This window comes from Mus pahari, chromosome 1 (genome assembly GCF_900095145.1).
Source record: "Mus pahari chromosome 1, PAHARI_EIJ_v1.1, whole genome shotgun sequence".
Taxonomy (NCBI): Eukaryota; Metazoa; Chordata; class Mammalia; order Rodentia; family Muridae; genus Mus; species Mus pahari.
Window position 1 is genome coordinate 89,847,548 of NC_034590.1, and position 16,480 is coordinate 89,864,027.

The following is a 16,480-nucleotide window of genomic DNA, read 5'->3' on the forward strand; positions in this document are numbered from 1 at the left end:
TGAGCCACCATGTGGTTGCTGGGATTTGAACTCAGGATCTTCAGAAGAAAAGTCAGTGCTTTTAACTCCCCTCCCTATGCCCTAAATAAACTCTATTCTATACTATACCGGTGTGTGTCTGGTCCCTCCGGGGGCAGGGATGCCTCGGCATGGACCCGCTGGGGCGCCCCCTTCCCCCACGCCCCACCAGAATATATTCTTACAGCTCGTTCTCTTTTTATGATCACTGCACTTGTAAGCTTACTAACCAGTTTCAATGTCTGGATCAGAGGCTGCCAGCCCTCAACTAAACAAGGCCCAAAGACTCTCTCATCAGGAAATACGTACGGTAAGTAGAAAAATGAGCTTTACACGTAAGCTCAGCAAGTAGGCTAGATGGCTCTACACACCCAGGGATAAGTCACTGGCTAGCTGTGTCATCTTTCCCGATTGAAAACGGTGTGAATATGATGCCAAATTTACATGATCTAGAATAGTGATATCGGAGCTGTTGATGAATCCATAGAATATTCAACTGCACACAGCCAACACAGATGAAGCTGCTATAACATGCAGAGGAGAGGAGCTTAGAAACTATTTGTCTCTCTTTAAAAAAAAAAAAAAAAAAAAAAGGCGTAAATGGCTAGTTTTCTTTTCTTTTTTCCTTCTTCACAGTCTATATTACCCAAGATAGCAGTATTTTTTATTATAAAAATCCATACTTTCATCAGTTCCACCCCTCACACAGGCATACATTAAAATGAAAAATATATATATAATTAAACATTTCCAGTGAAGTGAGGGCCACAGAAGGGGAAGGCAGTGGGAGGAGGCAGTGGGAGGCTGGCAGTGGGAGGAGGTGGTGCCTTCTGCTCACCAGGCCTCACCTCCCCACCCCATTCCAGATCCATAGCCTTAAATAGGTAGACTCCCAGAGTCTTTTAAGAGAAGCACAGGGAGGGGCTGGAAGTTCAGCTGATACCCAAGGAGCGTCACAGAATCACTTGGGTGGCTGGTGGCATGCCCAGGGTGTGTCCTGGGAGCCAGGAGTCTGCAAACAGGTGATCAGGCCTCACAGTACTTCTGGGAAATCATAAAGATAAGGATGACCCATGCCAGACTCAGCCCCACTGTTTAGCCTGTACCTAGAAGCCCGCGTCCCATCTCCCTGCTCCCAGTGTCACTCACCTCTTTGAAGGAGAACTGCTCTGTGAAGATCTCATAGTGACTGTACGCTTGGACCCCAGCTCCAAGGATGCACAACACATCACTGCCTGGGGGCTTCAACAACTGAGAGAGACAGGGTGGTGAAGATCAGTTCTTTCAGGTAGCCAGGAGGCTTCACCTACCCTCAAGAGCTGATGTGCACCATGGAGATGCCACTTTGTTTCTGTTTCCCTTCTGAAGAGAGAGAGGCAGGCAGGAAGGAACCATTATTGAGCACCTACTGTGTGTGCTCTCATGATCTCATTTTATCTGGGCAAAGAACCTCCCTATGTGATAGACACTCCTGATGTCTATCAGGATGTCTGTATGGGCCTGAGTGTGTGTGTGTGTGTGTGTGTATGGGTGTGTGGTGTGTATGTGAATACATGTGTCTGTGTGCCTGTGAAGGACAGTGGTCAAGCTTAGGTGTGGTTCCTCAGGAGCCATCTACCATCTAAACAATCTAAACACTTCATCTGTCATGCCAACCCTCCTTTGGGCCACGGCACTCCTGCTACGCCCAGGAAAACCAGCATCCCAGTCCCCTGTCTGACTTAAAATAATCAAAGAAAAATTCCAATCATTCCCACAGAGCCCCATCTTCCTCTACTTTGTCTTTTGATATATGGTCTCATCATGTAAGTCCAGGCTGACCTATAACTCGGGGAAATTCTCCTGCCTCCACCCTGCTGAGCACATCCCCAGTTTGCTTGACCTTCTGCTGCGTGCTCCTCCAGTGTGTCTGCTCTCCAATGCCAGGGAGGCCATTTCTGAATCAATTGAAATGTCATCTCGAGTCAGAAATAGTGGTATGTCCCTGTGGACCTCGCTATGTGGGATACTGAAGCAAGTAAACCATTTGAAACCAAATATTCCAGTCCAAACTGGGCAACATAGTGAGACCCCATTAAAAAGAAACCACTTCTATTCCCGTATTTTACATTTTGCTCCATTTCATGTTTCTAACATACAATGTGGGTTGTGAAGGGTGTTATTTTTTTCAGCAAACTGTAAATTATTTACTAATTAATAAAAATCTATAAAATAGTTAATGTGTAGTAACATTTATTAATACTTAGTATATACTACATTAAAGAGCGATTTAATTTTTTTAAAAAAGTTGAAACCACACTCTATGTTTAATTATTGTGTATTTGTGTAGATGTTCATGCACACATGCGTGTATGTGTGCAGGCCAGATGTTGATATCTGGTGTCCTCTCTATCGCTTTTCACTCTTTTTTTTTTTGAGACAGGAAGATGGGGAATTGTACATATGAGATACTTGGAATTGTGTGGCACATATTCAGTAATTTTGCGAATTACTGTGCTCACTTAGTAATTCATATTTGGTATGTGGAGTTCCAGCTATGGGCAAAGGCAGACCAAGATAAGTTCTGCATTCCTCCCATCTCCTCCGGTCTTACCTTTGTGGCGATGGCAGACACCGCTGCTGTTCTCTTTGCAGTTATGACATTTCCATCCATGACCTTGGAGGAAGGAGAGAAAATGAGGAAGGAGCCCTCCAGGACTGAAACTCAGAAAGGTGGGTCTGTAGACACTACAGTGAATGCGGGGCTTAGGGTCACACTCAGATCTAATTCCTCACTCACAAGCTACCTGGCTTTGGGCACTAATAGCTATGTCCTGGATTCTTTAACCTGTTAAAAATGAAAATGATGCCAACAGTGCAGAGGGCACTGAGAGCATTAACTACAGCTACATAAGGGAAGCCAGTGCATACAGTAAGCACTCAAGCATCACCTATTTTGTTTTTGTGCCCTGGGACTCTCAGATCTCCAAGCTGAGGTGAGCTTTAAGGTTATGAACATCACTTCCCATCTCAAGAGCTTCGGAAAGACATTGTCCCCATGCCACCTGAGAATGACTCAGGCTGACTCTCTGGCTTGGGGTATGTCATTCAGTGGTCTTCAAACTTACATGGGCACAAGGAAAACCAAGAAAATGGAATCCCTAGGTAGGAATTAAATTATCCTTGGCTTCCAAGACTCCTAGGAAGTTCTGATGTCCAGGGAGGATTGAATATTTTGTCAACCCCTTTACTCATCTCGGCTGGGACTCAAAAGGCAAGAGTTATTATAATTCTTATTTTACAGGGGAAAATCTGAGCCCTGTAGCCACACAGCACTCGGCAGAGCCCCGCCATCTAGTATGAAAGGTCGATGCTCGAGAAGCAAGGCTGGACATCACACCCCTTCAGTCTTAGCCAATGGTGTATCCGGCCCAAGGCTAACGGTTGTAGGCAGCACAGCCGTTACTGCCCCGGATGAGCACAGGGGAAGAAGAGCTAGACACTCATCTCTAGTGGGGTAATGGACAGCTGGATTTCTTAGGGAATTCAGACATCCAGAGGAGAGGGAATGGGGGAAAGGGGGTGGGAGCCTGAGAGTCAGCTTGAAGGACTCTAGGAAGTAAGGGTATCAACAGCAGTGTCAGTCAAGTGGACCGAGGAGCGGTCTCACTTACCAGCTGTGTGACCTCAAACCAAGGGTCTCACCTAAGCCTCAGAGATCTCAACAAAACTTAACAGAAAATGGCCCAATTCATACTCAGCACTTGACAGGCTGAGGCAGGAGGATTTCATTCCTCTGTGTGTGTGTGTGTGTGTGTGTGTGTGTGTGTGTGTGTGTGTGGCCTGGGACACATAGCAAGAAATCAAACAAACAGCTAAGGCAGTAGAACTTAGTCTTGGACCGGATACACCATTGGCTTAGGCTGACGAGGTTTGATGTCCAGCCTTGCTTCTTATTAGGGGGTTCAGTTGACCACAGCTGTTGTATTATCCCTGAAGTGGGGATAACAATACCATGTACCTCCTGGGTAGCTTTAATGTACAGGTAATGTGCTTAGAGCTCCACATCTCCCCAGTTGCTCAGTAAATGTGAGCTACAGCTCCTTTTATGCCTTGCTAGATGATAAAGATAGATGTCAGGAAGACACCCACAGGTTACTGTGTCTTCTCCTCCATACAGAGAGGACTTCAATGAATAAATGTCTCTTCAGCTACTGCTTTAGTTCAAGCTGCGCACTTGGTGTATCTGAGTGTGACCATAAGCATGAACAACAGAATCGTTATTTCTACAGCCACATGCTCGCCACCCCTGTAGGCACAAGTGGCCCTAGAAACAGATGCTGTCACAGATCACCATGGATGTCTCCTGTCTGGTCACTTGCGATCATATTACTTCTCACTAGCTTCTAGGCTTAATTCTGGGTCCAAGGGACACTCTCTATTCCAGGGGAGGCTTATTCTACCCTCTCTGCCCCAGAGAAGAAGAGACTGCTCACCGCCAGCAGGGAGCCATTGCTGGGATCAAAGAGAAGCACCGATGCCTGATGGGAGGGGACCGAGGTGTTGCTGTGGCCCTCATAGAAGGTGACTAACTTGGTGGTGAGCGCATCCTCAGCAGCACTGTAGGCTGGCATGACTCCCAGGAAGCTGAGAGAGAGAGAGAGAGAGAGAGAGAGAGAGAGAGAGAGAGAGAGAGAGAGAGAGCAATTTCAACTCCTTCCAGTCAATGCTGAGTGTTCAATGAAGTCCCATTCATCTTTCCTCCTCCATTAATGCTACCCTGGCACTCCATTCCATTTGCGCTCATTCCTCTGCCCTTCTGCCCTTCCCTGAGGCTGGACTCACGGTCTGGCTCTGGACCAGAGAGCCATCACACAACCCAGCCACTTCTTGGCTCTGTAAGCTTCAGCAAATCGCTCTGCCTCTCAGTTTTCAACTAGCAGAGCAACAGCCCTGGTACCTCCCTTGCCAAGGACAGCGAGTTGAATTACAGCAGGTGGCACCTGAAAAGCGCCTTCTCGGTAGAAGCCCGGTGGGCTAGTGTCCCTTAAGCAGCAGCCGTTATTAACAGAGATCAAACAAGCCCTCTCCTCCCTTCTCCTATCGCTTTCCTCGGCATTCCTTAGCGCCTTTCTTTCCCCTTTTTCTCATCCCCTTCTGGTCCCTTACACTCACCCTCGGTGCTTGGCCACAGGCACCACGGTGCGCACCGGCTGCATGACTCCTCCGTCGGGACCTTTGGAGAAGTTGGCCAGTGCGGCCTCCAGGGGAGGGATGAGGAGGCTGGAGCTGCGAAGGTGATCCTGCACCTCCTCTGCGCTCAGGAACGCTGGCGCCCGCTTCATCTCGCCGCCTGCCTTCGAACCTGGACTGAAACACACTCCAAATTCCAGGAGCTGAGCCCTAAAAGAGCGCACTGCCTGAGTAGCAGGGCTGGGCGGGCTGGGCGGGCCTCCCGGGGCGGAGCATCGTAGCCCCGCCCCTCGGGCCTGCCTCGCCCCTGCCGCCCACCCCAACTCCTTGGATTCCAGAGCTCTTCTCCCTAAGATTGGAATCAAGGCTGCAGTCTGGGAGTGATAATTCTTGACTCAGCTGTTCCCTTTTCTGTAATTAGCCAACTTTACATTCCTGGGCACGCTGTGTGTGTGTGTGTGTGTGTGTGTGTGTGTGTGTGTGTGTGTGTGTGTGTAGAGGATTTTCTGGTTCCACCTTGCTCTTCCACACCAGTTCCCCCGGGGCTAGTATTGTGAGAAAGGCAGATGAGAAGGGGCTTGGAGGGTTTTGTTATAGTTTTAATTTTGTCTATTTCTGGAGTTTCTTCTATTCCCAATCTCCCTCCCACACCATCCCTAGTCCCTAGCTGATGTGTTAAATGTACAGTTGACCCAGGTTAAACAAAACAACCTTCACCTTGAAGTCTTAGACAAGGGTAATGACTTCAGTCATGTAAAGAGTTAAAATGTAGTTTGTGTATTTGTTTTCCCTAAGGAGTTCATACTGTATTTAAAGAGCAGGACTCTAGGCAGTGATGCCTAATGTTCTACCATTGATGGAGTAGTGCCGCCTAAGAGAAAGTGCTTTTGGGAACTCAAAGAAAATAAACTATTCTGACCCAGAGTGGTAAGGTGTCAGGAAAGAGCAAAGAAAACTAGGGCTCCAAATACTAATAGCAGGAACAGCCTATATCGTTTGACTACATCAGCAGTCACTGAAGTATGCGGATGCTCTTGTTAGCCCCCCGGGCTTTGTCCAAGGTTATCCAGGGAGTCAGCAGCAGTTAGGTTTCATTTGGTGTGTGTGTGTGTGTGTGTGTGTGTGTGTGTGTGTGTGTGTGTGATGTGTGCACGTTTCCAAGGAAGCCAGAAGAGGGCATCAGATCTCCTGGAACTGGAGGTTACAGGTATAAGCCACCATACATGGATGCTATGAACTAGGGTCCTCTGGAAGAGCTCTAACATCAGAGTCATCTCTGCTGCCTGTTGTTTTGTTTTGTTTTGTTTTGTTGTTGAGACAGGGTCTCACCTAGGCCACCCTGGCTTCAAAATTCCTATGTAGTCAAGGCCAGCCAGAGCCAGCTTTAATTTTTATTACTATTAAAACAATACGACTATTATTAGGTGTAGTAATGACTTAAGAAAAACACTACTATTCATAAACTCACTAGTAATGTAGGGGAAGCGCTGTGTCTCTCCCCTGCCTTCCCTAAAGCAGTATCTATGCCTGGGCAAATTTTCTGCTGACCCTGCAGATCTAGAAAGAAGTGGGCCGCTCGCTGCTCCCTAGACTGATATCAGCATGCTAAAGGTGACAGTGGGACAGAACAGTCCAGTCCCCAGGCTGCAGCAATATCGACTCAGCAAGATTTACTGGACTCACATAGTAGATAAGTCAATGCTCAAAAGAAATATTGAAATAGCAAAATTAACAGATTAAAAAAATAAAAAGATACAAATTAACCAAAGGAGAACAACAATGAACAATATCAAAATTAAATAGAAGTTAGAATAGCGGAGCTTCTCTTTTGCTGTGGATGGAAGGACTCTAAGACAGCTTCTAAGCGCGCGCGCGCGCGCGCGCGCACACACACACACACACACACAAAGATTGGAAATGTATGAAAGTTTTTTATCTGGACCTCTGAGTTCTGCTATCGCTTCAACCGTCTTGCTGGCTTTACTATGAATCTCTGGTTCTAAAGGAGCAAGTGCGCCAGCCAAACTCAGTAGAGTGGAAAAGGCTCCAGAGTGCACAGGGCAACACTCAGGCGGCTCCTTCTGGCGCGCGCCGGGTTCCCATCGCGCACCCGGATCGGATCTGCGCCTCCAGGCGGTTGGCTAGAGCGTTGAGAGGAGCGGTGCCCAGGCGACGCGCGTCCCCTAGTGGCCGTGGTGGCCGTGGCTGTTGTGTAGTCTGAGAGGTGTGTGTCAGGGATGGACCTGCTCTGCAGCTGCCCTTAGACGCCCCAGGAGTCCAACGTGGGTCCTCCACATCCACCCACAGGGACTTAGGAACTATTTCATTGTGTTTGTGTGTTGCCAGACTGAAAGAGAGGACTGATTGTCTAAAGCAGTGGCTCCCAACCTTCCTAATGCTGCGACCCTTTAATACAGTTCCTCATGTTGTGATGACCCCAACCATAAAATTATTGCTACTTCACAACTATAGTTTTGCTACTGTTATGAATCATAATGTAAACAAATGTGTTCCCCTGTGGTCTTAGGTGACCTCTGTGAAAGGGTCTTTGAGAACTGCTAGTTAGCATCTGGGCTGTGCATGCTGTGGACACAAGGCACATCAATCTCAAGGTCCGTTGAGGCGGGACACTTCTAAGGTCAGAAGTATACCGCCCTGGGTTTTGAAACTGAGCTTGGGGCTGACAGGGATTTATTGCAGGAGTTGACTTCCATAGCAAGAGGCAGTGTGCGGAGCAGCATATGTAAGTGGTCCATGCATTCTGGAGGTTGAGGCAAGAGCTATAGCATGTTTGAAGGCAAACAAGGCTACAACGCAAGACCCTGCCTCAGAAAGCAAACAGAAGAAAAGGGCCCTTAGGCTTTCCTGGGGATAGTTTTATGATAGGCAGTGTGTGCCTGCGTTACCCTCTTAACTTCCCAACTTTTGGCTTGGTTAGTTTGATTATGACCCCTTCTCTTCTCTTCCCTCCCCTCCCTGCCCCTTTATTATTTTTAAGACCTGGCTGACCTTGTGCTCATTATGTAGCCCAAGCTACCCTCAAATGGACGGCAGTCTGCTGTCCTCAGCCCCCGTAGTTCTGGGATTAACAGCATGTACCATCCCACCTAGCAGGACTCTAGTTTGATATGGACAATGTTTATAGTTGAGGGGCTAGAAGGAGGAATTCAGGGACCCAGGATCAGCTGTGGTCTTAACCTGACTTGAGGCAAATCACTTGACTTCTGTGTCTCCTCTTCAATGAGAAAGTAATTCTTTATTAATCTCACAGGCTTAAAATATTACAGCTCCACACAACATAAGTTTAACCATATTTTTGAGTGTCCTTTACCGCACTCAACGTCTGTACTAATTCCAGAACATTTCATCACTCCCTAAATAAATCCTGCACTTATTAAGCAGTCGCTCTCCACTGCCTACTCCCCACAGCCCCTGGCAACTGCTGCTCTTTCTGCGTGCCTGGATCAGTGAAGTCTGGGCAATTCATATGAATGGATTCATATACACTTTGCTTAGCGTAGTGCTTTCAAGGTTCCTGCCTGTTGTAACAGGTACCATACATCATTCCTTACATGGGCAAACGAGACTCCATGGTGGGCAATTGTCTTGTCATATATTGTTGTTAATCAGTTGAACGGACTTTGGGGTTACGATAACATTGTGAATGTTTTTTATATGTTTTATATTACATGTGTTTATTTAACATGTGTGCACATGTGTGGAGGTCAGAGGACAGCATGTGGGAGTCACTCCTCTCCTTCCACCACGTGAGTCCAGGGATCAAACTCAGCTCATCAACCTTAACAGCAAACATCCTTGCCTGCTAAGCCATCTCACTGGCCTTATACATTTTGGGGGAGGGGAGACAGTATGGACATATCTCTACTTTCTTTCTTTTTTTTTTTTTAAAGCTTTATTTATTTATTATATGTAAGTACACTGTAGCTGTCTTCAGACACTCCAGAAGAGGGAGTCAGATCTCGTTACAGATGGTCGTGAGCCACCATGTGGTTGCTGGGATTTGAACTCTGGACCTTCGGAAGAGCAGTCAGGTGCTCTTACCCACTGAGCCATCTCACCAGCCCATATCTCTACTTTCTAGAAGTGAAACTGAAGGATTATACAGACATTGGACATTTGGCTTTGTGAGAAGTAAGCTGACGACCTGCTTCCCAATATGCTCTGCCCCTCTCGCCACCACTGGGCACAGTTTCCAGTTTTCTCCTCTCTCTCGGCACACACTATTTTCTATATTGTTCTTGATGTAGAGTGTTAAGCGTACGGCATGGGAAGCAGAAGCCCACTGAACATTTAGTTCTCATTTTTCAGGTACTAATGTGGGGATCTTTTAATGAGACCTTTGGCGGTTTCTTTGTGGAAATGTCTGTTTAGGACTCATTTTTATTTGTTTACTAGGACCGTATTTAGCCCCTTCTTCATTTGGTTTGTCCTTTGTTGCATTGTAAGGGCTACTCTCTCTGTTCAGGATATGATTTGGCAATGCTTCCTTCCTTCCACTCTCATGCATAGTTAAGAGATGACTCATGGCTTCTGTTGATTCTGAGTCTGTTGTTTAGGCCACCCCTCCCCCCTCCCCACCCCCTGCTTCTGTCACTGACCATTCTGTCACTGAGCTGCACACAACACGAGTTTCAAACCCAGTTCCGCACCCCTGCACCGGGATAGTTAGTTGAGCACAGTTGGTGAAAATTGTGCTCTTCCCCCAGTGAATGAGCGAGTGTGATGTCTGTCAACCCTGGTGCATGGAGCGGTTCCAGACTCTGCCTGTGCTTTTCTCAGTTTTGATCTATGTTGATGCTGACTGACAAACAGAAAGTGTTGATATCAGGAAGCGTGGGCCTGCCAACTTGATTCCTTCCCTACACAGTTTCTCCACTCAGCATTCCTAGGACCAGCCTGTTTGGAGCTGAAGACCAACTTTGGGGCGTTTCTTCTGGGAAGATGGTTGGTCTCTCAGTCTGTGAATACAGGGTTTTCTTTTGTTTCTTCTGGTCAAAACCATTGGCCCACAATTGTTCATAGTATTTTCTTACAATCTTTTTTATTTCGTAAAGGCTGGTGATTTCTTCTCATTATATAAACTATATATACAACTACTCCATGGTGTGGTTAAGGGGAAGGCTTTTTATCATAGTTTTGAGGGAGAGAAGAGACAGAGGTGTCTGGAAGAGTCCAGAGCAGGGAAAGGAAGAAGTAGGCTGAGCATGGTCAGCAGGCTGGACCTGACCTTGAGTGAAGCAGGAGCAGAGTGGAAAGAGAGAGAGAGAGAGGGAGGAAAAAGAACAGAGGGGAAGAGCATGTGAGGAAGCAGAGAGAGAAATACAAAGAGTGAGGACAGCCAGCAGCAGGGAGAGAAGGAGAATGAGCAGCTTGGGGAGGGAAGCCATGAGCTGGGAGAGAGGAGGGGAGGGAGAGAGAGAGGAAGAAGAAGAAGGAGGAGGAGGAGGAGGAGGAGGAGGAGGAGGAGTGATGCTCTCTCAGCATCCTTCCCATCTTCACCGATGGNGGGAGGGGAGGGGAGGGGAGGGGAGGGGAGGGGAGGGGGAAGAGCTAGGTACTTGTGATACTTAGGGAGGGAGCCACCATGCATTTGGGTATGCTATTAGGCACCACAAATAGCCATTTGTCCCTCCTACCAGTGCTAAGGGAAATGGTTCATTTTGGCAGAGAGGAACCAGCTTCACAAGTTTCGGATAAGTGCTGGCCTTTCTCCAGCTGCTAAAATTTGGGGAAATGGAGTCTCTTTTGGACCTGACACTCACTCCTTGCTTCCAGAGTTTAGTAATTTGAGTTGTCTCCTTGTCTTAGTCAGACAAGATTCTTCTTGTTTGTCACTTTTGCTGAGTTTCCTTTCTATTTTCTTCTCCCATGTATGTTTGTGTGGTGTGTGTGTGCATGTGTGGCATGTATTTGTGTATGTGTGTCTGCATGTGTATGAGGGCCTGAAGCTGATGTGTGGATCTTCCTCAAATTTGAAGATTCTTTGAGGCACGGTCTCACTAGCCCAGGTCACTCAAGGAATCCTTGTCTTTCCCAGGACATGGTCATCTCTGATGGTCCATATCTCCTGATATCATTTATCTTTTTCTCTAGAGAACTTTCTTTCTTTCTTTTTTTTTTCAGATCAGCCCTACTAGCTGTGAAGAAGTTAGTTTCTTCCTTCATCTGCTAATGTCTTCATTTCAGAGCTTAATTTCTGAAGGATTTCTTTGGTGAATATCCATTTCAAGGCTAACAATTTCACTCCCCACCCAGACCCAGCAGCCTCAGATGTAAAAAGAAATGTTAGCCAGATGTGGTGATACAGACCCATAGCATCGGAACTCAGGAATCAAAAGCAAAAGAATCACAAGATCTATGTAGGGATCGGCTCTGATGCTAACGTCCTGTTTCCCAATTGGTTCTTGATCTTTCAGTGAAGAAAGTTGTGGGTCAATTGCTGGGTGGAAGGGGCAGGCAAGACTTCTGGGTTCCTGGAGGGAAGATGGGGGGGGGACAGAGAGCCATGCTTTGGGGAGAGGAGAACCAGGCAGCGATGTGAGATCTCAAAATGGAGTGACCACAGAGGCCAGCTTCTACAGGCGGGTGGTCATGGGAGTCTAGTAACTGAAGTTTAGGGCAGGTGGGAGACATGGAGATAAGAAACTGATAAGGGCATGATTTTCCAGGCGGGGACAGAAGTGTCCAGCAAATGTGCCAAGAAGACAAGTGAAATCGAACAGTGGTGTGTCTGTATCTTTTATCCATGGATTCAAGGGAAGCCAGGTGGGGGCGGATAGTGCTGTCACCTCCCAGAGTAAGACAGGTAGAGCATAAAACTACATGCAACAGATCTAGGCTAGCCTGGGATGCATAGCAAGACTCTATCTCAAACACACACATGTATGCACATTTGTTATTTCCTCTGGCCTCCCTGATTGCTTTGCTATTTTCCAAATCTTTATTTCCTTAGGGATATTTTTATTTTCCTTTGTTTCTAAAATAGTTTTTCTTTATTATTATTATTATTATTATTATTATTATTATTATTATTATTATTAAATTAAAATATAATTGTATAATTTCTCCCCTTTCCCCTTCCTTCCTCCAACGTGTCCCCTGTCCTGCTCTCTCTTAAATCCTTGGCCACTATTTTTTTAATAATGTTACTTGTATGCATATAATTTCAGGGGTGACCTCTTGGTATTGGATAACCAGCTCAAGGCAACTTAGGGCTCTTCCTCAGGGAAGAGGGTTTCTCCTGCTCTCTGCCCTCCTTTTTCTTCTTGTTTGTTTTTGTTTTTGTTTTTTATCCGAGTAGCCCTGACTGTCCTGGAGCTCACTCTGTAGACCAGACAAGTCTTGAACTCACAGCAATCCTGGGATTAAAGGCATGTGCCACCATCACCCAGCTTCAGCACTCCTTAGGTGCAGGCAGTCTAGGGTTAGGGCCCTGTGAACTTTCCTTGTCTATGGTTGGGGCACAGTGAGATGTCCCCTTACATGCCAGCATGTCTATTATTTCAAGTGTCACCTGTGTTCAGGTCTAGTCTCCTATCTGTTTAACTATGTGTCCATGTATGCATTGCTTTGTATTTATCTTTGGTTATGTTTCCTCAGATTCTTGTATTTGTATCTTCTCTGAATTTGACACGTTGTGACCAGGCTATTTCATTTAGTTTAAAATGTTCTTCAAGGTCCATCCACATGATAGCAAGTATCTGAAGTTCCTTCCTGTGCAACCAATCTTCTTAGCCCCATGGGGCTGGACAATCCCTCTTATTACCTCGAGTTATACCTGTCAGGGTATGGGGAAGATGGCAAGCTGTTTTTCAATGAGTCAGAGATTTGATTTTTGAAGATGAAAATATTAAGAATGGTGGTGTTGGCTGTAGGACAATGTGGTTGATATTCTTGAAAAAATGCATGCTGGTGAATTTGATGATATATATGTTTTTATCACAATGACAAAAATGTGATGTCCTTAGTGTCCTCTCCATAGTAGCTGTTGACCCCAATGGGTAAGTAAGGTAAGTACTAGCATTACTTAGAAGGTAAGTACTAGCATTGCCTGATTTGGAGATGGTAAGTAGCCATGGGTTAATTATTTTGCTATGAATTATATGCATGCAGCATGTTGAAGAATTGAGATCTGAGCTCATATCCTAGAATCATAGTTATTATGTCATAATATCCATGACTATGATGAAAGGGGTATGTTGTGAACGGACCTGATGTACAGAACATTGTGTGAGCAGATATCAAACAGGTGTCTAACCCTGTAGTTTGTGAGACACGTAGACCTTCCCAAGTACTAACATTCTCCATTTATATTTGATATCTTTGTTGTGAAAACAGACCTGTAGTTTGCTGTAGTTTGCTCACTATCTCTGTTCTCTAACTCTTTTTTTTTTTTTTTTTTTTTTTTTTTAGTTTTTCGAGACAGGGTTTCTCTGTGTAGCCTTGGCTGTCCTGGAACTCACTCTGTAGACCAGGCTGGTCCCAAACTCAGAAATCCCCCTGCCTCTGCCTCCTGAGTGCTGGGATTAAAGGTGTGTGCCACCACTGCCTGGCTCTCTAACATTTTAATAAATTGATATGAAAGCATAAAGGAGCAGTCAAGTACCTAATTCAGAATATTATTTTTTAGTTACATTTTCATTTATAAAGTAGAGGTGTGGAAAAATGAAGCAATAATCTTTTTTATTGATGATATTTAATATTTTGGCAGGTGACCTTAATTATGCTACACCTTTATTTCTTAAGCATCTAACTTCCAACCTTCCTGATAAAATGGATTCACTACAGATGAGGCAGTTTTCAGTCCTCCTGTGGAAAAATTTCCTTTTAAAGGTAAGTGGTGATGTCTGTGGGAGCCTGATGGGCAGTCTGTGCAGCCAGAGGAAGAACTAACAGCTCATTAACTACATTGACTATAGTTGATTTTCTTGCTTCTGTTCCAAGGCTGGACTAGCCCTGCTTAGTCTGAAGAACAGCCTGAGAGGCAACAGAATCAGTGTAGGAGAGTGAAGCCTAGGCAATATAAGGAAGACAGTCGGGAAGGAGGGCATTATCATTGTAGAACAGAGGAAAATAATATAGGTCGGTGTTGTGTCAATTAACCCATGGCTCCACACAGGAGCACGCACATGCATGTGCTCATGTGTTCACTAATGTGGCCCCCCGTGTTTTGTTGCAGAGCCGGAAGGTGGTTGGCTTAGTGGTGGAGATCATCTTGATATTTCTGTTGTTTGTATGGACTTTGACTGTACGCAGAATTTCAAAGAAGACATTTATAAATGATGTGATTTTCAAGCCTATTCTCTTGACATTACCCGAATTCCTTAATGAAAACTTTGACTATGAATTGGCTTATGTGCCTTCTGAGAGTGATGCAGCAAGAAATATTACTGAGATGGTGAAAAAGGATTTAAATTTCAACTTTAAAGGTTAGAAATGAAAATACTTGAAATATTTCTCTGGAAGTGTTTTAATATGATTCAGTAACCTTCGTAATTCATGCATTAGTCTCCCAAATAGAACACCATGAATTTTGCTCAAATGTCTTCATGACATAATCACAATTGAAATCTAATATTTAAAATGATGACTGAATTAATTTCCAGTCATATAAAGCTATCCTCTTTATGATTATGTTATGAACAAACTTTTGTGTGTGTGCATGCATATGCACGCATGTGTTTACACTCGTGTACATGTGTACCTGTGTATGTGCGTGCATGTGTGTGTATTTGTGACATATGTGGGTGTCAGAAGAAATTTTGCAGCTGTTGATTCTCTCCTTTCAACAACGCTGTCACCAGGCAAGTGACAGAACCTGATTTCATGTCAAGTATTAGGAAAAAGCAGGAACTTTTTCTTGGTGCACAGATTTTATTCACAACATTTCCAAGTACAGCAATAATCTAGCAGCCACCTGTAGATAGAAGTGTCATCTAATTAGGAGCTTGTGATTCCAATACCTGGGAGAGCCACCATGAGGGGACAATGCCCAGGTGGTAGACATGCCTTCAGAACCAGAAGTTTCCCATACCCGCATGAACTTTGTTATAGCCCCCTGTGACAATGGTCTTGCTATCAGAATTGTGCACTGGGGATGTGGGATGAAGAGTGCCCACTGGGTCTCCAGTGATGGACCTCATGGTCTCAACTATGGCTACAGACCAGAAATGTCACTAAGACTCGCCCTCTCAGCAGGCAAGACAAGGACTCAGCTCAGAGAGAGAGACAGAGAGAGAGAGAGAGACAGAGACACAGAGAGAGAGAGACAGAGAGAGAGAGAGACAGAGACAGAGACAGAGAGAGAGAGAGACAGAGAGAGACAGAGAGAGAGAAACAGACACAGAGACAGAGAGGAGAGAGAGACAGAAACAGAGAGACAGAGAGAGAGACAGAGACAGAGAGAAGGAGAGAGAGAGAGACAGAGAGACAGAGAGAGAGACGGAGAGACAGAGAGAGACAGAGAGAGGGGAGCTCCTATGTGTATGGCCTGTCACAACTGTCAACTGAGAGTAGTCTTATATACAGACCCAGGAAGGTATTTGTCTGAGTCCCTGAGGCAAACTTGCTCCCTAGTCAACCAGACCCTGAAATTGCTAAGATTCAAATGGTTTGCGTCAGCAGTAGGCAGAGATCAGCCCTGTCAGTACAAAGCCACATGCAAAGGAGAAGGTGCCTCGTGGGCTGCTGACCTCTGCCTTTGTTGTGGAACCCAAAGCAGCTCTGAGATTTGGCTTTAGGGCCCTAAACCACGGACCAGGGAAGGGAAGTGTGGAACCTTCCCAGAGCCCTCGCAGAGTGAAGCCCGGATCTGTCTGAATGCCAAGCAACAGGTACATCTCCTGCACAGGCTTTGAGCTTCTTTATGAAAATTGATGAACCATGTCTGAAAATCACACAAAAATGTAACTCACTGTAGCTAAAATAACACTGAGAAATATTGATGTTTTGAACATACACATATATATCAAAAATAAATGTATATATCAATGATATAGAATTGATACTCTAGAAATAAACAGGTCCAAGCACAGTAAGTTGATTTTTTTTCGGTATTATTTCAAAACTAAGCAATGGAGAAAGAGTAGTCTCTTGAGCTATCTGGAAACGATGTTCCACAGGCAATAGAAAGTTATTGAATCGTGCATTTGAATCTTATGTAAAAATACTTCAAATTGGGCTAAAAAAATCTATGGCTCAGTGGGTAAGAGCACCCGACTGCTCTTCCGAAGGTCCGGAGTTCAAATCCCAGCAACCACATGGTGGCTCA

General features: G+C 45.4%; 2 protein-coding genes across 2 annotated transcripts in view; one reads left to right on the forward strand and one right to left on the reverse strand.

Moving 5' to 3' along the window:
• Positions 1-5,413, reverse strand: part of Crym (crystallin mu) — a 15,665-nt gene extending 10,252 nt beyond the window's left edge. Inside the window, exons 1-4 of the mRNA XM_021205234.2 lie at positions 5,173-5,413; positions 4,494-4,644; positions 2,612-2,674; positions 1,168-1,269 (exon numbers count right to left, since the gene is read on the reverse strand). Of these exons, the coding sequence (XP_021060893.1) occupies positions 1,168-1,269; positions 2,612-2,674; positions 4,494-4,644; positions 5,173-5,342 (486 nt within the window). The 5' untranslated portion in view covers positions 5,343-5,413. The remainder of the gene's footprint in view (positions 1-1,167; positions 1,270-2,611; positions 2,675-4,493; positions 4,645-5,172) is intronic.
• Positions 5,414-7,361: 1,948 nt separating this feature from the next.
• The window catches only part of LOC110320750 (ATP-binding cassette sub-family A member 3-like), a 122,939-nt gene continuing 113,820 nt past the window's right edge, over positions 7,362-16,480 (forward strand). The window contains exons 1-3 of the mRNA XM_021196899.2: positions 7,362-7,414; positions 13,922-14,043; positions 14,390-14,639. Of these exons, the coding sequence (XP_021052558.1) occupies positions 13,984-14,043; positions 14,390-14,639 (310 nt within the window). The 5' untranslated portion in view covers positions 7,362-7,414; positions 13,922-13,983. The remainder of the gene's footprint in view (positions 7,415-13,921; positions 14,044-14,389; positions 14,640-16,480) is intronic.